The 22899-nt window shown below is 38.8% G+C and overlaps 1 protein-coding gene across 1 annotated transcript in view; it reads right to left on the reverse strand.

Moving 5' to 3' along the window:
• UACA (uveal autoantigen with coiled-coil domains and ankyrin repeats) overlaps window positions 1–13747 on the reverse strand; it is an 88337-nt gene extending 74590 nt beyond the window's left edge. Inside the window, exon 1 of the mRNA XM_052646479.1 lies at window positions 13667–13747. Coding sequence (XP_052502439.1) covers window positions 13667–13747 — 81 coding nt within the window. The remainder of the gene's footprint in view (window positions 1–13666) is intronic.
• Between the last annotated feature and the right edge of the window lie 9152 nt (window positions 13748–22899).

Below are 22899 nucleotides of genomic sequence, written 5' to 3' on the forward strand. Positions count from 1 at the left end.
AAACAGTTCAACAGCAGGAATGCTATTAGATCTAAGCAATTAGGAAAACTGCTGTTCCATTTCCTCAACTGTGCAGAGAAAGAGTTCTGATTAACAAAGCTTAACTTGCCCTACTGCTGCTAAGTCACTTCAGTCGTGTCCGACTCTGTGCGACCCCAAAGACAGCAGCCCACCAGGCTCCCTCGTCCCTGGGATTCTCCAGGCAAGAACACTGGAGTGGGTTGCCATTTCCTTCTCCAATGCAGGAAACTGAAAAGTGAAAGGGAAGTCGTCCAGTCGTGTCAGACCCTCAGCGACCCCATGGACTGCAGCCCACCAGGCTCCTCCGTCCATGTGATTTTCCAGGCAAGAGTACTGGAGTGGGATGCCATTGTTAACTTGCCCAACCCCCTGCAATAAAGCCAGTTATTAAGGCTAGATCACTTTAAGTGGCTTGGAGACGAGTAATATTTGGTACAAGTCCTTTCACATCTTTATTTTAAAGGCCACACATAAGCAATTTAAATCTATCTTTCCAACGGCCACCTCATGACCCCTACACAGAATCTCTTTTCCAAAACTGTGCAGGCCTATGTGTTCCCCTCAACAACACAGGACAGCAAAGGCTACTTCCTCAGCAAATCAGTGACGGGGTGAATGCTAAGGAACAGAGGGGTTTTAGCTTATTGCCAATGGGCTCTTTCTACCAATTATCTTAATTATATACATTCAACAATTAAGGCAAGGGAAACCACTCAGAAGCTTTTTACATGTAACACTTGCCAGCAAGTCTTTCAGGCCTATGGACTTACATGTTCCCAGTAATAAATCCCCAAATAAAATTAAGCTGTTAGTTTTCATAAATAAGTGTATTAAAATTATATTAACATAGATATATTTTAATTATAAAAATTAAAATCATAACAAAGAAGTGAAACAAAAATTTCATAATCCATAATGATGATCATCTTTGTGTATTCCCCTGCTGGTCTTTTCCCATGTGAATTTTTATATGACTATTATCAAGTTGTACCTACATTTTTTATTCTGATTTTTTTCACTTATAAGATTTCCATTTCTTCCACAGAATTTATTTATATAGCAAAATAAGACTATGGAAAAAGTCTTACATTGTTCTACTGCTGTGTAAAAAAATTATTACAAACTTAGAGGCTTAAAAACAAAATTTATTTATGAGTTCACAGGTCAAGTGCAGTGGGGTTGACTGGGTTTTTTGCTTAGGGTCTCTCAAGGCCAAAATCAAGATGCCAGCCAGGCTGGGTTCTCATCTGGGAAGAACTCACTTCCAGGTTCATTCAGCTTATTGGCAGAATTCCATTCCCTGAAGCTGTAGGTCAAGGACTCTGTTTCCTTGGTGGCTGTCAGCACAGAGCCTCTCTCTCAGCTCTTCAAGACCTCTTGCATTTGTTGACACATGGCCCCATCCATCCTCAAGCCAGCAACAACATACCAAGTCCTTCCTGTCCTTCAGCTCTCTCTGCTTTCCAATTCTGCTGTGAGCCAGAGAAAAATCTGTTTTTTAATTCTCATGTGATTAGAGTAGGTCCACCTGGATAAACTCCCTATTGTCTAACTCAAAGTCCAGTTGTTAGTAACCTTAAATTACATCTGCAAAATCTCGTTTGCCATGTAACAGAACTAACCATGGGCATAGTATTTCATCTAATTCAAAGTCCTGGGGATTAAGGTGGGAAATTAGGGAAGGCCATTTTTAGAATTCTGCCCACTACCTCTCTGTCACAATAGAAAATGTATTCTAACTGTGGATAACAGTCAAACTTTAAGGTCCTTTCTAATCCTAAAATGCTTTTTTAAAATCTAATATTTAAACAAATTAAAAAGATAAAGTGAAGGGCTATTTTAAAACTCATTAAGAAAATCAAATTATATGAATTTAAAAATTAGTTACATTAAAAAGGGAACTGAACTTTCCCCTAGTTAAAAAAAAAAAAAAGACATGTAAGACATGTTTTTGCAAAATCATCACCTTTTGGAGCCAATTTTCTACACCAAAAGGCAAAGCATGGCTATAGAAATAAAGGTTAGTGCCAAATCATAATGACTGGGTAAACCAGACACAAAGAACCCTAACACCAGTGACAGCTTCTACTGTACAAAACTCCAGTCTGATTCTTGCTATAAAGAGCAGAGGAGTAAATGGGCCAAATGAAAACCTGGCTCTTAGGCTATTCCACTCAAGGTTCATTAAGGAAAACTACGGCTAAAGATACAACCCAGGGATCAAGATAGCAGGGAATCTCAGAGGGATTCAGCCAACTGACTTTGGTATGAGACAGTCATGCCCACCACAGAAATCTAGCCAAAAAAAAAAAAAAGCAAAGGGGAGGAAAAGCAGAAAAGCAAAGAGGAAGGGAGAAGGAAGGAACCAAACCAAACCAAATCTGGCATAAAGAAAGTGCGAAATAAATCTGTGCTGAATGAAAGCACAATGTAATAGACAGTAAATATGTTTGTTAGCCTTCAGGAACTTCACTACTCTGGACAGAGTAGAGAACTCTTTCTGAATCTCAGCTACTAAGGGGCTAAACATTACCAATAAGCTACCGATAGACTGACAATGGGGTCCAAGGTGGGGCAATCTGCAAGGCGACTAAGAGCAATTCCTGAGAGTGAGAGAAGAAAATGAGGGCAAACAATAGAAGTTTTCAGCCCAAGAAAGAAAGTCTGACAAATATGAGCAGAACTGAAATTTTCAGCCTCAAAGTAATTATAATTTATACAATGGCAAATATATCAATACAAGTAGATATAGTATGTTCCTCAATAGATTTCCAAAGATTTGTTCCCAGCAAAATAAGCCAGATTCTGCCTATCTGTATTAACCGGTGGGAAGAGTACACTGATAGATATGAATGATATCATGTAATGATAAGCTCATACAGTGGTAAATATAAAATACTAACTATAATGCCATGCAGTGAGGCCAAAAAAAAAAAAAAAAATACCAACTATAGCTTCAACTCTATCAAATACACAAGTAATGTCTTCCACAGCTAACAAAACACTCTAAATCGAGGGTTCTTATAATGCTTATAAGAATTATATGAACTGCTTATAATGATTATTATAAACAATGTGTGCTTATAATGCTTATAGTGCTTATAATGTTTTACTAACATAGAACGTTAAGCTTTCAAAAGTATTTTTCAAACAATATCATCAGAACTTTGAACTATTCACCCAAAATATCAATCAGTGTACTTTAAAACAGGGCTAAGATGTTAGGATACAGGAAGATGGAGACGGCATTCTCCGGCCACCCCTCCACTCCCGCCTTGAGAGCTACTGCCTCCAGTCTGGGACTGCACCTTCCCCACACTGCATCATCAGGTGCAGGGGCTTAGTGGGACTTGCTCAGGGCAAGTTAGCTGTATGACTGGCAAGCCACAGCCTCTCTGGTCTCAGACAACCCACGTTTCTCTAACGCACTCCCTCTTCTCCGTCCCTTCCAGCACCATTATGATCCAGCCCCTCACTAATCTTTGCCCATCCTATGGTAGCAGACTCATAAACAATCTGCCCACCTCTAAGACAGACCCCCTCAAATCCATCCTGAACACAGCTACACAGTAATCCATCTAATAAAACACCTGTGATCATATGATTCGCCACTTCTGCATACACAGGACAAAGTCCAACACTAACAACGTGGCCTATTTTAAGCCATTCCAAGATTCAGCCCCAACCTCCCTTCCTGACTAGCTCCCCTTCAATCCCTTGCTGATTATTTTGGTGGCAAAAAGCTGAGCTGACAATCCAACTGTCCCTTCCCCCAACTCCAGCATTTCTTCCCTTCATGCCTCTGCTCTTGCCGTTCCCTCTGAAAGGAATGTCTTCCTTTCCTGGATCACTCCTACCCACCTCTTTTAAGCTTCAGATGAAGAGGCTCATCCTGCAGACTGGTGGTCGGGGTTGCCAAGGGGTAGGGGAGAAGAGTTGGAAAGCAGCTGCTTAATGGGTACAGGGTTTTCTTCTGGGGTGATGAAAAAGTTTGGGAACCAGAGATGGGGCCAACACAATACTGTTAATATATTATATGCCACTGAATTGTTCACTTTCAAACGATTTGTTATGTGACTCTCATCTTAATTTTAAAAAAAGCAGCAGCAGCCCACCCTACAAAAAATACAAAAAACCTTCACCGACTCCTCAGCCCCAGACTGGATCAGCAGCTTGTAAACTCCTCTATCACAGCACTTATTACTTTGTATTATCCATTTATAGAGTTCCTGCACAGTATTTTAAGCCTCTTTATCTTCTTCATCTTCTCATCTCCCTAGGCCTAGGCCCTCAAGAATTAATTTTTAATAAATAAAAAATAGAGATACCACTTATCTCCCTGGGGGCAAAAGGCTAGGGGCAAACGATCTTTTGAAGATCTAGGTTCTATAAAAAGCCTATAAGAGCATGTATTAATTGGAAAGAAAAAGATCAGGAAGACTGCTATTTATCTGGTTATAAAGGACAAAAATGAAATGAGCTCAGGTGAGATTTTTCAGGGAGTAATGAAAAGAACTAACATTTATTGAGTTAACTGCAATTATTAACCCACTTTCCAAATAAGGAAACAAAGTATATTGAAGTAACTTGCCCAAGGTCATAAAGCTGGTTATTGGGAACAGCAAGATCCAAGTTCAAGTCTACCATACTGCAGAGCTTGACCCTAGGACTCTAACACACCACCTGCCCCTTCACATTGCTCCAGGCAGTTTCAAAAACTACGCACAGTCTGGCCCACAGTATGCCTTTTCTAAGGCTGAGAAAACACTCCACTTTCCACATTTATCTACTTATCCATTGCCATGAATGTTGTTTATATTTTATAAAGTGTTTTTAAAATACAAAATGTTAATTTTTTAAAAGAATCCAACAGTCAAAAAAATAAAGGTGAATCATAAAAAAATCTCCCATTTTAAAAAAAAAACCTCTCATGTGTCAATCAGCAAGTGTTTGTGAGCTATTTCTCACATACACAGCAGAAAAGATCAGAGTGCATCAGCCTCACTAGAACCACAGCCACAAGACTTCCCCACTAGAGAGGCTGGGGTATTTTCATGATACCCCAACCTCTACACACGCTAAGTATCATGTGGATGAGAAAACTATAGAATAACCAAAACAAGCCGGAAGAAAATTTACACACACTTTTTTTTAGTTTAGAAAGCATGACTGTTTTATGTCCTTCCTCCCTCCCCGTCTTTAATAATACCAGAATCTGGTAAGAAAAAAATTAACCAGAAGTCAACGAGACTTTTTAAAATATGTTTGTGCATCCGAAAGGAAAAACTTTACTACAGAAGTAATGTCGACCTTGACGACATATCAGTAAGGTCAATATTAAAAACATATCTCCCCCCTACCCCAAAAAGCTTATACCCTTTTAGACACACATGTACACAAGCATGCACGTATGCACATGCACATACACATACACACACACACACACACACACCCCTTTCCAAACAGTAAGCCAACAACTTTTAGTTCTATTGGATACTCAAGACTTACTTCACCCATACATCCTCCAACTAATGCTAAAACCAAGGATGATGGGATAATCTATTGGGTTAACATACACATATACACAACAGCAAAAGGCAAAGAGGACACAATATGACAGTATTAATATAACAATGCAAGACAATATTATAATGGTTCAAATTCAAGATTTCTATAATCATTAGTTAGACTTTACAATGAATATAAAGTAGCCAGGAACCTTAAAATATCAATTAAAACAAAATTAAGTACATAAAGCAAAAACTTTGAAACATAAAGGGGAGAAGACAGAAACGCAACTATAGTCAAAGATACACTACTCTCAAAGCTATGGTGGGCCATAAAATAGCAAAAATAGAGATATAAAGCTCTCAAAGATCAATATGAACAAGGCATCAACAGAAAGAAATGGTCAAATAACATGAAAGTGAAAGAGCCAATAATCACAAGAATATTGTCACACTCCCTGGAAAACAAAGACACAGATTAAAGCAATAATATTTTGGCTGGTAAATAAGTATGTTTTAAATCATAGTATGATTATTGGAAGGGTATGGGGAATACAACTGCTGGACAGAACACAAAATGGTTTTGAGACTTACCATAAAAGGTCTTCCTTCTGCCCAAATACCCTGCCTCCCAATATTTTAGGTTTTTGGCTTAAGACACAAATTCCGTAGTTTTCAGTCTGAAATTACATCAGTTCATGATGATTAAAAACATGGTTCCAGAGTCAGACCATCTGGCTCTCCACGTACAGCCACAGCACCTGGGCAAGTAAATTATTTAACTTCCATCTATAAAATGACGGCAATAGTACTCACTTCTTAGGGTTGCTATGAGGAGTATGTGAGTTCATGTAAATCACTTAAAATGACGCCTGAACATCCACCTTTGATAAATATTGGCTATTGGCACTTGGACTTCTTGTATGTCATTTATTTTTAAGAAAACTCACTAGCATTTACTGAGTTCTCCTAATGGGACATTTGAATCTGCTCAAATCATTTCAAATTATTTGTAGTTTTAAGTACAAAATGTCTTAGAATCAAATATTATTCAAAAACATACACATATCATTACTGTGGCATTAAGGTCACTAAATGCTAAGTGAATAACAATGAGGTACTATGGAATCTGAATAAATAGCGTTACCTGTGGTTTAAAATCTGATGAACAGAACTACAATTGACTTGTGTTGTTCTTTATCTTCAACTATATTTTGTTTTCTACAATGAGCATGTGTGACTTTTATGGGAAAAAAAAGATTTTTAAAATCAACAGCCATTTATCCTCGCTGGTTCAGTCCAATATCTACTCTCTCTCAAGGGCACTGTCAGTCTGATTCCATTACATAAACACAGCTCATCAAATCCCAGCCTCGGTCAGAGCTTTAGTCACTCAACTGTACTGGTTCACGTTTTACACTTCATTTTAGACACTACACTATGTGGAAATAAATTAATCCACATCAACAATAATCAGGATTCCTGAGAATATAAAAAAGCCCAACAGACAAAACTGTTTTTGTAACTACAAACAAGTGAGTTTACCCTTGTGTTTTTGTGTTATATTTTTAAGCCTTAAAGACCTTTTACTTTTTCCAACTATATAAAAACTAGTAAAGCTTTTCAATGTTGTATGACTTAGGAAAAGACAAAATGCATATATTAGCCTATCATTCTGCTTATAATTTCAGGAAGTACATTTCAAACATCTATTTTTAGGCAAATTCGTTACAGAAATCAATTTGATTTCTCTCACGCAGATAGCTCATGCAGGTGGAAATTTTCACCAGTTTGTTAGATCCCTTATGTGAGGACAGACAAACGTTTGCACGATCTGTAACAGGACAGTAAAGGTTTCCATATGATACTGACACAGAGACTATATGAGTTACATTTAAATCTAATATTCTGGGATCTAGATTTCTTCAGCAAGGATACAGCCATAAGTGAAACAGGGCTGATGAGAACAAAATTTTGCTGGCTCTTAGCTAATTCTAGAGAGGGGATGAGAGGGAACATGAACTTGTTATTAACAGGATAATTTCTGAAGATGAAATGTAAACTGACTCTAGTCAGAGATCCCTCTAAACAATGGTTAAAACTTGTCAAGAAATTCGAAGTTTTAATTCAAGGTAAAAAAAAAAAAAAAATAGGAAGAAAGAAAGAAAGAAAAATCTTCCTTTCACTCTCCTCACAAGCTGTCACCCCTCTAACCCTCTAACTCCTGACATTCACTGAAATCCTTCTCAGTAACTCATCTGTACCATCCTTTACAGGAACACCAAATTTTGTTTTCAAACTTAATACTCCCACAATTGGCTATATAATTTCACAACTCCAAAGCATTGTGCTCACTTCTCTTTTGCCCTCAATGCCCTTCGAACTCTGTCTGACCCACGTTCAAGCTTCACCTTTCTACCTTTACCCCTGACCCCACCCTATACATCTGTGCTCTCACAGCAATGAATACACACCTATATTACGGCTCTTAGCATACTATAGTATTATGTCTGGCTCTCTGAAACTTCATGAAAATTATGATTTTATCTTTCTTATTACAGAAGTTTTAAAACATATACAAAATAGTATCACAAAAGTAAATACAACAGTCTCATTATCCAACCGGTTGCAATAATTATTAACTCACAACCAGTCCTATCTCAACTATATCCCCCACTTACTTCTCCCACCCACCCACAGACTATTTTCAAGCAAATTCCACACTCTACATTTCATCATTACATTTCATCTGTAAGTAGTATACTCTCAAGTGTCTCTCTGAGAGACAGACCTCTTTAAAAATGTAACTGCATTACTACCACTGTCACACTTAAATCTTTTAAAATAACTCTATACTATCGACACAAATTCAGATGGTGTTTACATTTCTTCAATTGTCTTATAAACTTTTATTTTTACAGTTATTTAATCAGGGTCAAATGAGGTCTACCATTGTGGTTAGTTAATATGTCTCCTAAATCTCTTAATATATAAATTTCTCCATTTTTTTTCCTTCTTCTTAGAATATATATTTTTTAAGAAACTAGGTCACTTACTCTAGAGTTTTCCATGATTAGAATTTTGCTGTCCTCTGTACTTTCTGTAAACTGGTGGTTAGGTCTAGAGACCTATCATATTCAGGTTTGGCATTTCTGGCAAGACAATTAGTAGCAATGAATATTTCCATCAGGAGATTAAACTATGTCCAGCTGTCTTTCTGCGACATTAGTAGCCACTCATAAATGCCTGTTGGCACTCTATAGCCATTGATTCATGAGGAGCTAAAAAATTGTGATATATTAATTCTATCATCCCATCTTCATCTATTAGCTGGGGTAAAATACCTTTGGTTACCCTGAGAAAAACACAAGTTTCATTCTTTCTCTTTATTTTAGTCCTGATCTTTGATGACCTCTGCCTTCTAGTGTGGTGAAGGATGCCATGGTCATCTTACACATTTTCTGCTCCCGGTTTGCAATTATCCATATCTTCAAAGAGGATCTAATTATTAATTCAATCTTCTTGCGCCTAGCTTATGTGTGCCATAAATGTCTTACAAACTAAATAAGGCAACTGCCTTATTACTAAACTAATGAATTAAAATTTGAAAAATGTGTATGATGTGGAATAAATAAATGCACAATCATTACTCCACTGTTATTAAAAGAAGTAATTAAAATGCTTAAGTACTCATCATTTAAGTTCTTGGACTCATTATGTACTAAAAGGCATACCAAAGCAATTCAACCTCCTGCTTTGGTATTCTAATAAAGTTCAGCAATTAAAGTCAACATGATGCTGAGCAAAACTGCTGCTGGGTTGAAATCCAAAAGTATAAAAAGAGGGCTTCTTTACTGCGATCTTCCTGCAAGAAATTCTTCCTGCAAGAAACCACAAGAAATACAACACAGGAATAATCCTGGGAAACTGTCTGAATCAAGTTTTAATTAAGGTAAACATTTTGACCAAAGGTTGGCATCTTTAATGAAAATGAGTAAACACTGCTCAATTAAGTATCATGAGTTTAAACAGAACAATTTGTGATCTTAATTTTCATATTACCACAAAATCATCAATACAAAAATAACAATAACATCCTTTCAAACACACCCATATCACTGAGTGGAAAACACAAATGCCTCATTCTCAAAATTACAACTAAAACAAAGTAATACTTAATCCTTTATGCTTTTCAAAACAACTCAAACTTCTGCTCTTGGTGGGAACCAAAAGAAGTTTTTTGAAGATTTTTAAGTTGCTATATTTGTAACTCTAAATTCTTTTAGAAATACCAAAATTTTTTCCAGGGAACTGAGACATTAATGAGATGCTTTAGAACATATTTGGTTGCTGATTTATAAAATTGATTGCCCCATTTTAAGAGCAGCCTAAAGAAATGGCAGCAAAAATTATCACTGCAGAATTTCCCAGGTCAGAGATTAGTAGTATAGGTACAGTTTAAAGCGGAACCTCCTTCCAAAATGTGTGCTTGCAATACGGGTTTGCAGTAAGTCCTTTTAATTACTACTCAAATTTCCTAATCTGAACTAGGTAAAAATGGAACAAGCCTATTCTCATTGTACATATAATTGTACACATAATTGACTGTACATATAATTGACTAGATCTGAAGTAGCATTTATAGTTATTTAATTATCCCTTTCAGAGATCGGAAACTCCAATTTAGTAATTAAAAATAAATCTGACAACAAAAATTGTCTTGTTTTATGGATTAAAAGATGCAGCTATCTCTAGATTTAGCTAGTAAAGGACACTGACATGTATTCTATGCACAGTTTAAAACTGTGAACTATATTTATTTATGTGTATAAACACATCCTCTTTTAGTGAACTCTAAACTCACTGATATATTTATAACCACGGTACTACTCAGAATATTTGAAATTCCTTATATAGCATATAATTATACTTTAGCATGTTATGTTAATATGCTGTATTTTTCATACTATAATATCATAAATTATTTACATAGTTCATTTCTAATGTGTCTCCAGATAAATACACTTAAATATTATAAATGCATAACAAAACCTACTTATGAAATACACTTTTTAAATCTTTAAAGTTGTACAAATTGTGATCATCTCCATAATGATTAAATGAATGCTTTAAGATTCAATTAGGTAGCCACAAGGGGAAAATGGGAGAGAAGAAAGAAAACAAGATGTATACCTCTTATCTTACACCAGAAAAAATTCTATATGGATTAAAGAGTTAAATATTTTTAAAAATGAAACAAAGACTAGATGAAACCAGGGAGATTTTTCTTTATTTTTGTTTAATATTGCAGAGTGGAAAAGCCAAGATATAAAAAGTCACAAAATAAAGGGTTGATAAATTCAACTGTATAAAAATAAGCCACTCTGCAGAGCAAAAGCCACCATAAACAAAGTCATAAGACAAAAACCAATTAAGAAAAAAAATTCATATTGAAAAGGCTAATTTCCCTGATATAAAGTACATACAAATGAAAGAAATTGACAACCCAATAGAAAAATGGAAAAAGTAAACTCTTCCCAGAAAAGAACATGGAAGGGGCTCTTAAAAACATAAAAAGATGCTCAACTTCACCCACAGTAAAAGAAATGCAAATTCAAACTATCCTGAGATACCATATCTACTTATCAGGCTGACAAAACTTAACAATTTGAACAAACTTTAAATAACAGCATCGGAAATGATACTTTCTTATACATTGGGTACATGATGCACAGAGGAAATTTAACAACATTCTTTAAAATTATACATGCACATGTCCTTTAATCTAGCAATTACCCTTTCAGGAATTGATCCACAAGTATATACACACATGCTTGCAATATATACAGGCTTATTCATCATAGCATGATGTACATTATAGCAAAAGATTTGAATGGGGATGCTCTAAATGGGCCTAGATTCTACAGTTTAAAAAAATATATGGAATAGCAAGTACAGTGTATTACCATTTATATAAAGGGTGAATACTTCTATTAATATTTGCTTGTATATGCTAAACTCTCTCTGGTGGGATATACAAGCAATTGATAACACCAGTGGCCTCTGAGGAATGGTGGAGGGCAAGCAGAAGAATTGAAGTACACAGGTGGGAGAAGGGCTTTCTGCTGTAAATAATTTTGTTCCTTTTAAATATTAAGCCATGTGCTACATTATCTATTCAAAAACAAATAAATTTTTAAATAACTTTGAAAGCAAAAAGATTTTTTTAAATGCTCAATCACAACAATACATACACACGTGATCAAATAGGACATTAGGGTTTATGGTTTATGGACTGAAAAGCAGAAAGAATCTATTTCCCCTGTTCCTTTATTAAACTCTATCAGTGTTTACTTTGGTTTTATTATTTTCATTTAAATATTTTATAAAACGTATTTGAAAATTTAGCTAAAACTGAGAGGTGTTCGCTTTTCCTAAGCAGATAGGTTCTATTTTTTTATACCATGTATTTCTCTTTATTTTTTATGATGTTATTTTTTTAAAAATAACAATGCCCGGTGTAACAAGTGCTAAAAGATTTACACTCAGAAAGATGCGTTTTCTGTGCTGAATGCATAAAATGCAAACTGGCATGCTGGTAATATCAATAACAACTAAAGACTCTGCATCTCTGAAAGAGAAAACAGGCTAAAATTAAGGTGTACAAATTTAGTGCAAACCAAATGGGGTAAAACATTGTGAATAATCCTAGAAAAGTATACTGTTAAAGCTGAAAACAACCTGCACTACAAAGAAACTGAATCTTCAACTCATGTATAGTGTATGTATAGTGATCTGATATCACTAAATCACTAGCCTGTCAATTATTTTCCTTTAAAAAATCTGAAAGTAATCGTCCCTTCTATGGGCTAAACAACTTCATGCCATATTAACCAATATCAAATAATCAAATATCATGCTATCTGAAACTATCCCCTCTTTCTTTTTTTCAATTGAGAAGTAAAGAGCCAAGTGTCACCACAATTTCCTTTAAGCCCAAGTAAAATCATCCTAGAAGTAGTCAAGTGGAGAGAAGGGCATAATTCTGAATTCACTCAAAAGCCAAAGCAGATTAATGAGTAGTCTCAAAAAAAGCATTTAATCATTTGGTAAAACCTATGTAAAATTATTAAGATCTGTTTTAATGACTCCACATAGACAATCAGGCAGTTTGAGCATTACATCTCGTAAACGTTTCTGACTCTCAAGACTTTTTAAATAACGTTTATTCGAATAATATATAGGGTGGAAGATATAGCCATTCTTCTACTTGCCAAATTATCTAAATCCCAACATCTGCAGTCAGGCTGTTTCTCCACATTTCTGTTCTCCTGCCAACTAAAGGGAGGCCCTGAGAACTTAGGGTGCAGAGGCCGGGCTGCGGATCAGCGCCGAATGCAGGTCTGCCGGGGTCTGTCTGTCCCACAGGTGAGACTTACAAGACAACTTCCCAACTTCCCCACCACTTTCAGGATCACCACCCATTTGGGGCTTTGTCTTTACAACTACGCCAGATGCATCTGCTTCACTCAGAAATCAAACTTGGGCGTGTTAGATTCTGAGTCCCAGGGACCCCGCGACAGCGGCCAGCACACGGCGTCGACCCAGCCCAGCAGCGCTCACCCACGAAAGGTCCGGAGTGCGGACGGGGCGACGCCGGGTCCACCGCCATGCCCACCTGGACTGTGGGGCGCTAAGCCCCCGCCGGACCCGCAGGCCCGGGGGCTGAGGGGCGCCCGCTGCGCCCAGCAGAGCCGGGCCGGGACTGAGCGCGCGTGCGGTGCGGGGGTCAGCCGGGGAGAGGGCAGGGGCTGGGGTCACCGGAGAAGGGCCGAGGTGGTGGACAAGCCCGAAACACCGACTTGAGGAAGAGGGAACGATTCGATCCTAAAGGCCAGGAGCTGGGAGACCTAAGGGTGAGGGGTGGGGAAAGGGGACCGGAGAGCCCTGGAGGCAGCGGCGGGGAGGGCCCCCCGGGGTCTCCGGGCCAACACGGAGCCCTGGTCTGAGGCGGGAGGAGGAGTCGCCGGGGCCGACCCAGCGGGACACTGTGAGGGAAAGCCGAGCAGAGACGGGCTCTGCGGTTCGCCGGAGGGCAGCGCCGGGCGCTCGGGGCGCGCACTGGCCACGGAACTCACCGCGCTGACGGCGGCGGCGGCGCCGGACGGCGCGGGGCCGGGCGCGTCCTGCCTCCTCAGGCGGGACTTGAGGCTCTTCATGGCCAAGACCTGGCAGTCCCGCTCCCGCCGAGCGCGGCGCCCCGCACCTGCGCGCGAACCTTAAAGTCTGCCGGCTGGAAACGCACGGAGGAGGCGGTGGCGCGGGCGGTCCCGGCCCCACCTGCCACCTGGGGGCCGCTGGGCGGCCGTCGGCTCCGGGCCTGCGGCGGGACTCCCCTCCCACAGCCAATCCGCCCACGACCCTGGTAGGGATGGGGCTGGCTCTAACCAATAGGAATCCGGGGAGGGGGAGGGACTTCCCTTTCAAACTTAATAACACCCTTCCTCTCCCCGCAGGAAAAAGTTTGGAACTTCAGCTGGGGAAGCGGTGGAGGTGAGCAGCCAGTGATGTGGAGCGACTCTAGAAGCTCCAGGCCATGGGCGCCCCGACTACCTGGGTGATGGAGCGTCAGGTCTAGAGAGAGCATGGAGTCTAGCCTACACCAGCTCTCATCTACCCAGACTCCCCTCCTCTTCCCACCCACGTGCTCTTTCCCAAGTAAATTTCTCCTTCTTCGTCTGATCCCACAAAAGACTCTTGGTCACCTACACACTCACCGGCTTCCAAGAACAACTTCCTTTACATCGGTTGATGTTTCGCTAGACAGATCCCAGTATCTGGAAACAACTACTCGCATCCAAAACTCCTGGAAAAAAAGAAAAAGAAAAAACAGACTTTGAAGAATAAGGTAATTGTTGTACAGAAGGGTTAGGAACAGACTGAAAACGTTATAGAAAATCAAAGCACATGTCATGTGCTCAATAATTATTTGTTGAGTCCAGAATCCACTGCTTTGGAGGGTAAGAGTGAAAGTTAGAGGGGGAGAGCTTTAATCAAATATGACCCACACGGCCAAAGTGATACATAAAAAGCTGTCAAAGAAAAAAAATTGCCCTTTAAAAAAAAAAAAAATGATGGTGTTTCCTGTAGAAACACGTTACAGGTGAAAGTATACAATGAAATTAATTCATCCTGTCCAGAAATCTGGATGGATAAACAGGCAGGTGAGCAACACCCAATAATTTGCTGTTATAGTGACATCTTCAGAAGTCTTCCATAGAACTTACTTCCATAGAACTAATCAAGAGAAAATTTAATAAATTATAAATTTAATTTAATAAGTCAGTTTTTCCCAGGAAAATATTTATTCTAGCATTCACCCATTTGAAAAGATAAACAGTCCACATTTCGCATTAACAAAGGACTCTTTTTGTCTGAAAGGTCAGTTGCTTCTTTGGAGTTTCCTTAGACTAACTAAAGATTTTATTCAAATAGTGTAAGAAGGTTTTCAGAACTGTTTTGGAGAGACAACATCCCTGTGTTTACCCTTAACAAAACACTAAGTAACAGTTAACTACTTTACGTTAAGAGAAAGTTATTAAATTTTCTTTTGATTAGTTCTATGGAAGTAAGTTTTCTTCTCCCTCCTTCCTCAAGATCTACAGTCATTCAGTTTTGTTGGCTCTTCATAGTGTCTGTGGATGGCTAGTTAATCTCTGTCCTCATCTGCCACTGCAGATCCAAAATTTTCTCATACCTGGATGTTACAGAAGCTTTCCAATAGAGGTTGCTGACCTCTGAACTACCAATCATCAAAAAATTTTGCAAAATATTTCTCCTTTGCTCAAACAGCTTCAGGGCTAATAAAATTTAACTCTTCTACTTGGCATTTAAGGCCGTATAATATGTACCCAACCCTGTTCTCCAGCTGACACTCCAAGCCAACTCTTCAGCCCATTCCTCAAACATGGGTCTTGCCTTTTAATTTTCACATCTTTATGCATGCTAATCCTTCCTCCAGTAATTTTCTCTCTGTCTACATTCATCTAACAAAATTCTACTGCCCACCCCCCCCACCCTGCCCCGCCAAGAATGATCAGAAGAGAACACAATGGGAACTTCCGGAGTATTGTACTAGTCTATCTGGTTATATAACTAGTGTGCTGATTACATAACTAATGCGTTCAGTTTGTATAGAATCAGTTAGCTTGTAGTCTTTATGATATGTGCACTTTTATATATCCTTGAATTTAAAAAGTTTTTTAAACTCATAACATTCATTCCCAGTGTCCTCCCCTCTAATAGAGCATTTTCTGATCACTCAACTGAAAGTGATTTCTCCATCTTCAGAGTGATTAAATTGAACTTCTCAGATGATACTAACACATATGTTCTGAACAAGCATTATTTCACCACTAGACTTCAAACTCCTTAAACCCAGGGAGTAACTGATACATGTTTGAATTTCCTAGAGTGCTCACATGTGTCAGGTGCTTGATAAATATTTCTGAATAGATTGATGCTTTTTTTTTTTTTGTTACTAGACTGCATTACAGTTTGTTGTGTGTATTCATGTAACACAGGATTGGTACTTTCCCTGTGCTGAATGCTGGGTGTCTCTTGAGCATCTAAGTTCACAGAGTCCTAGTAACTGGTCTCTTTTCAGTTGTTACTGGATAAAGCGAAGGAAGCAGACAGAGCCACAAGTACAGCTTACATCAGTTTCCAAAAATGCGTGGGCAAGTTATTTTTATAAACTGTCTGCATGATGTCCCCATGGCGTCTGTGTCCAGTGGCCTTTGTGGATTTTTCCAGACTAGAAACTTGATAGCTGTTGTCTGCATTTTCCCATTCGAGAGCTGCTAAGTAAATAGCACTGGTTTGGATGTGCAGTACATCTTTTTTGTATTGATCTGGAAGCTCCCCACATGAAGTAAAGGCACTTTTATTAGTATTCAGCCAGACAGGCTTTTTTTTTTTTTAACCATTATCACTTATTTATTTTTTATCTCCCCTTCAGAGCAAAAGGCACTTATCAAATCTAGATGGAATTTATTTGGTACCATGCTGAATCTATGTGATTCTTTGTTGTTATTTTGCTTCTTATAATTATGAAATCTGGAAGGGAATTCATTTAAAATTATTTTAATAGGTTGTACGTTCATAATATAAAGACATCTCAAGTAATAAAGAAGGGGGAAAGTGAGTCTCCTTACCACCTCTATTCTTTGGCTTCTGCAGTCAAGGAACTTGTATTCTAGTCTGTGGGACAAAGCTAACATACATAGCTTAACTGGAGAGCAACTACTTACTAAACTGTATGGTAGAGTGCAGATGTGGGTGGTATTTAGGGAAGGAAAGATCAGGAAATAAGTTTGCATGTAGGGAGACTAGCCAAGGCTGGGAGAAGATTCAGTGAGTGTACTGAGAAGGAACACCAAGAAGGCAAAGGATTCCCTGGGGACCAGCCAGAGCAGATAAGAGAGTTCAGTTGGGAGATGCTCATTGATAACCATGTGATGATAATGGCAACATGATGACAAAGACAAATTAAGCACAGAGAATCAAAAATTTACAGTTAAAATGATCTACTTTTAATCACCAATTTTATGAATTTTATGTCCAACAACTTCCCACTTCATTTTCAAAACTTCCTGTCTCCCCTGGTAACCCCAGGGAACCCTGCCAACAAAGTCAGTCAGTAATTCCGTGGAGAATCCCAGGACATCAGTCATTCTCTCCCAGCTCAGATACCAAAGCAGATTAGTGGCAGAACCACGTGTGGCCACAGGGTCATGAGGAAAGGCATCTCCACCCACAACTTATAGGGCAGCCCCAGGAATGAGAGACCTGAGGCAGTTCTCACACCCTCTTCTCTTGCCACAGTCAAAACTACAACACATTGCATAAGAGAGCTTTAAAAAAAAAAAAAAAAAGGTCATCTTTGGCACTAATTTTGAAACCATCTGCATTTCTAGTAAGCTCTCCAATGACTCCATCCTGGAAAACTAGAGTGGGAAGAAGAAAAGTAGGGAGAGCCGGTAGCTGCTCCCCTCTCACAGAAGCGCTTTAATCTCCTGCTGAGGGCTGTTTTCATCCTGCTGTAGCAAGCTTGAGCCTACCAATTATCTCCTGAAGAGGACTGCTTTCCGTCTCCCTGTCCTCCTTGGCATTTACAGACTGTCATTCATGTATGACACATCAAGTGTGTCATTAGTTTCAATACTGAAAGAGGGAGCGAAAAAGCAAGGAGAGGCGTTGTCAGGAACAAAACCAGACTTCCCTGCCATCACTGAGCTTACACCTAAAAACAGCCATAACTTTTTCTCTGAACTCAGTCAGGGTTAAAGTCAGAAAATCCAACCCATCTCCTTTGGTGAAAAGTAGCCTTTATTATCGAGTCTTGATTACACAAAGCTCCAGAAATACCACTGGCCTCTCTCTGTGAGACTGATGGCCCTTGGTGTGAGTGGTAGAAGCTCTGGATTGCCTTTTTTAAAACAGGCTACTCAACCTGGAACCCAGATAAATGCAAGGCATTTGGTTCAGGAACCAGTAAGCATCTGACTTCCATGATAAACTTTCCTGGATTCCAGACCCTGCATTTTTCTTATCTTGGCCAGCACACCAGGATATTCACAATGAGCCAAAAAACTTTCAAGACTTCAGCACTGTCAAAGTGGAATAGAAAAGTTTCTTGCTTTTAAATTGAAAATATGGCAAATAAAGAATATATCTACAGAGTTTAAATGATATTCTTGATTGAATAATTACTAGTAAATCATGTTACTGGTATACCATGCCAATCTTTGCTACTTAAGCTAATGAAAGAACATTCCAGACAGTAAGTCAAGGTAAATCTCACGTTCAGATATGCTTGGTAAAGGTCCCAGGCTTTATGATACATGTTTAACAATGATCTTACAGTCATTTGAGTTAAAACTATAGTGGTTTAGGTTATGCTGAAAGAAAGGTCACAGCAAAATGGTAGATAAATAGATGTTCTAAAAAAGTTATATGTAAACACAGCTTATTGTATATATTAGATACTATATCATTATACTTCACATTATACAAGATTATATTATTATTTTTAAGCATTATTTAGGATCCATTTTTTTTTGAAACAAGTAATAGTGACTTTATTCAGAAAGTCAGCAAACTGAAAATGGAATTCTTCATAAAATAGCTTCACAAATTAACAAATCTTTATGTAAGTCCTAATTTTCATATAAAAAAACTGAACCATATTAGTGTAGGTAAATTTGCATTTCAAAAGGTTAATCTTCAAAATCAGTTACTTGTACAGTATCATATAGGATTTATGTATTATGTGTGTTTGGATTTGGTTACCAAATGACTCAGACTTTTGCTTCCTATATGAGAAAAGCTTGCAAAAATTTTTTGTCTGTACCCTTACTTCAAAACGACTTGCATCAATGTTTAAATTACTATCAAAAATTAAAATTTAATTTTGTATCAAATTTCTAAGTAATGCTTAATTACAATGCTTATTTGAGAGAAAATTTTAAATTAAGATACAGTTCTTGTGTACAGTGGCATTATTCCAGCCTGCACATAAGCAATAAGGGCAGTTTTAAAAGCATTCTTTTAACTATTCAAAGAGATTTGTCCGCCCTAATGCCCTCATGAATTAACCACATATATATTCTTTACATCAGTGATATCAATTTATTACAAGCATCAAGATATTTAATAATATTGGATCAATTTATCCTTTGCTGTCACAATTGCTGTTTTATGAATGCTGTTGCTACAAGCAAAATACATAAAATAACTAATCAATTAAAATATCAACACACTTTGGACTTCAAAGAGTTACATTTTAATTTTGTAATACTAAGAAGCATTACATATTATGTTACATAAACTTCAAGACCATCCCTAGACCTAAATAACAATTAAGAACTATTCCTTTGAATCTTAGGAGGGTGTAGTTCATAAATTACCCTAAGATCAAGGCATAGCATTTTAAGGCTAAACTAAAAGGCCTCTTTCTTCCACTCCTGAGACATGAAGAAAATAATAAACTCTCAAGACGCATCAACTTTTCGGCTCATAACTCTGAATCGACGTTCATTAAGTCAGCAAATACAAATAAGCCTGACTCCCTTAATGCCTGAAGGGTTGGGCTCTGATTAGCCATGTAAATCCTAATTAAAGTGACCTTGGGGAATCCCCAAATATGAATCACAGCAAACCCCTAACAACAACAAAGTTCACACTGCCACATGAACCCTTATGGCCAGAAAGCTCCCATCCAATATCTCATTGCTCCAAGTAAACACTAGATGTCCACACTTTCAAAGCTTTCATTTAAATCACACTTCTCTCCAAAAAGAAACTAAGGTGACATGAAAGACTTCCCTGATGGTTCAAACGATAAAGGCTCTGCCAGCAATGCAAAAGACCCAGGTTCTGTTCCTGGGTCAGGAAGATCCCCTGGAGAAGGGAGTGGTTATCCACTCCAGTATTCTTGCCCGAAGAATTCCATGGACAGAGGCTGTTGGCTGACTACAGTCCATGGGGTCACAAAGTGTCAGACATGACTGAAAGGCTAACACTCACTTTTTCAACAAATCTCACTACCATACTTTCCTTAAGAAAAGTAGGAAATAAACCAGAGGAAGGGACTGTTAAAACAACTAGTATTGCTGGCCTGGTTTTTAACATTATTATTATTGTTTATTTATTTATTTGACTGTACTGGGTCTTCACTGTGGCATAAGGATCTTTAGTTGTTGCATGCAAACTCTTAGTTGTGATATGTGGGCTCTACTTCCTGACCAGGGATCAAACCCAGGCCCCTTGCATTGGGAGCATGGAGTCTTAGCTAGCCACTGGACCACTAGGGAAGTCGCACTGTTCTGGGTTTGAAGTTTGGCTTTCCCCTTCCTAACAGCTAGGGCAAAACAAAAATGGAAACACTCAGTGACAGCTTTAATATGAGGAAAGAAAGAGGCACAACAGGTTCTTCATAGAAGTCAAGTTTCCCAGATGCTGCATTCTGGAATATATTTCTCATATGGGTGTGGCGTCACATACAGAACGGTGAGCAGTGTGGTAGACAGACTCCTCACTTATGTTTGCCCTTGCAGTATTTAGAAATACCTTTGTTAAGCATCCAGGATGTTCATTCATTCACTCAGCAAGTGTTAGTCACAGATGGCGTGTGAGACAGTGCTGAGGAAACAAAAGGGAGCAAGGTGCACAAGGGATTTGCTCTCATGGAGCTTAATTCTCACAAGAGTGGTGGAAGGGAGGAGAAAATGTAAACACACAAATAAGTGACCAAGATAAATTCAGATAGTGGTGCATGAGGAAAATAGGAAGAGAATAAGGGAGGAGGGGGTTACCGCAGATTGGGTACTCAAGAAGGTCTCTTGGAGAAGTGAATTTGACCTCAAGTTTGGATGAGATCAAATTAAGGATCCTCAAGCAGGCTTAAAGGAGCCTGCCAAGTACAGATAGGGACAGGACTTCCCTGGCAGTCTAATGGTTAAGACTTCGCCTTTCAATGCAGGGGGTATGGGTTCCATCCCTGGTCGGGGAGCAAAGATCCCACATGCCTTGTGGCACAACATAAAACAGAATGTTGTAACAAATTCAATAAAGACTTTTAAAATGGTCCACATCAAAAGATCGTAACTAAAAAAAAAGTATAACTGTGGAGGCGGAGGAAACAGCAAATGCAAAGGCCCTAAGGGGAGGTCCAGGTTAGTGTGTTGCAGGAACACACTGAAGGCCAGCATGACTGGCACATAATGGGGAAAGAATATGAGCAAGATGAGTTTGGAGATGCAGGCTAAAGCCAACACAAGTAAGGCCTTGTAGGCCAATGTAAGATTTTAGATTGTTTTCTAATAGGAAGCTAATTAAGCAAGAGATGATGGGATCTTTTTTATATACTAAAAATATCTTTCTATTTATGGGGAAAGAACTGATCATAAATGACCAAGAAGGAAAGCAGGAGGGTATGAACAGGATTGGAACACAGTCTAGAGATAGAACTAACTTGCTAGTAGACTGGATACAGAGAGGAGACATTAAGTGACTAAGTGGATGGTGATGCCATTTACTGGGCGGGAATGACTACAGGAGTTCTGTTTCAAGAGGAAACTTTGAATGTTAATTTGAGTGTTATTTTTTGGTCATGCTGTTTGAACTTCCCATTGGGCATCCCAGTGGGGATATATTGGTTTGGCCAAAAAGTTCGTTTGGAGTTTTCCCATAAGATGTTATGGAAAAACCATGAGTGAACTATCATAAACAACAGTATTTAACTAGACAATCTAAACAGCCAGAGTGAAACTCACTGGAGAGATGGGGCTGGAGACACAGATTTGGAAATTAAAAGCTAATAAATGAAATGTAAGGCCATGGGACCAGATGAGCTCTGTTTTGGAAGAAGAGGGCCAAAGGCCAAGAACATGGATACTGCAGCACTTAGAAACCAAGAGAGGAGAGGGTGAGGAGGAAGAGACTGAGAAATAAAGGCTAGAGGGCAGGCAGAACCCCAGAGGGTGGTGACGCAGCCGCCAAGAGAGGATGGGTTTCCAAAGGTCAGCTCTGCCAAACAGTCCTGAAAGACGGAGAAGCATGAAGACAGACGAGAGACCATTGGGCTTGGCATCAAGTACGGTGCGAATAGCCTTGACAAAACAATTTCCGTCAGATTTGGCTAAAATAGGTTCTAGACAGAATGGAAAGTCATGGGGTGGAGATTCTGACCCACATGGTGTAAAAGGGAGCAGAGAAATGGGAATAATAGCTAGAGGGCAACAAGAGGTCAGTAGAAGTCTTTTTACGGTAGGAGCTATTGCTACTAAAGCTTTTCTGTAAGCTGGTAGGAAAATGATCCAGGAGAGGAGCAAGGACTCATGAAACAGAGAAGGGAGCTGTTCATAGGGATTAAGTCCTTGAGAAGGTGAAAACGGGGTCTGATTCCTCAGACAGAAGCCTGAACTCATCATCTGTATTAATGGGAAGGAAGGCAAAAAAAAAATACAAGCACAGATACACAGAGGTTGGTATATTTAGAGGAAAGAAAATCAGAAGGTCTCAAGTGGGTTACATCTATTTTCTTATGAATCATGATCATCAGTTAAAGGAAAGATGAGCAGTGAGGAAATAGGGCTTTTGGAAGTTTGAGGAGAAATGAGAAGGTGTGAAAGAGCCAATATCTTTCAGTCTTAACTCCAAACTATCAATTTTCTCTGCCTGACCTGAGATCCTCAATGTTATTCTGGGAGCATGAAATAACTATTCAACTGATAAATTTCTACTAGTAAAGGGACCCAGTCAGACAGGGTCCCCTAATATCTAAACCACCAAGCGGCACATATTGGTT

This window comes from Budorcas taxicolor, chromosome 10 (genome assembly GCF_023091745.1).
Source record: "Budorcas taxicolor isolate Tak-1 chromosome 10, Takin1.1, whole genome shotgun sequence".
NCBI lineage: Eukaryota > Metazoa > Chordata > Mammalia > Artiodactyla > Bovidae > Budorcas > Budorcas taxicolor.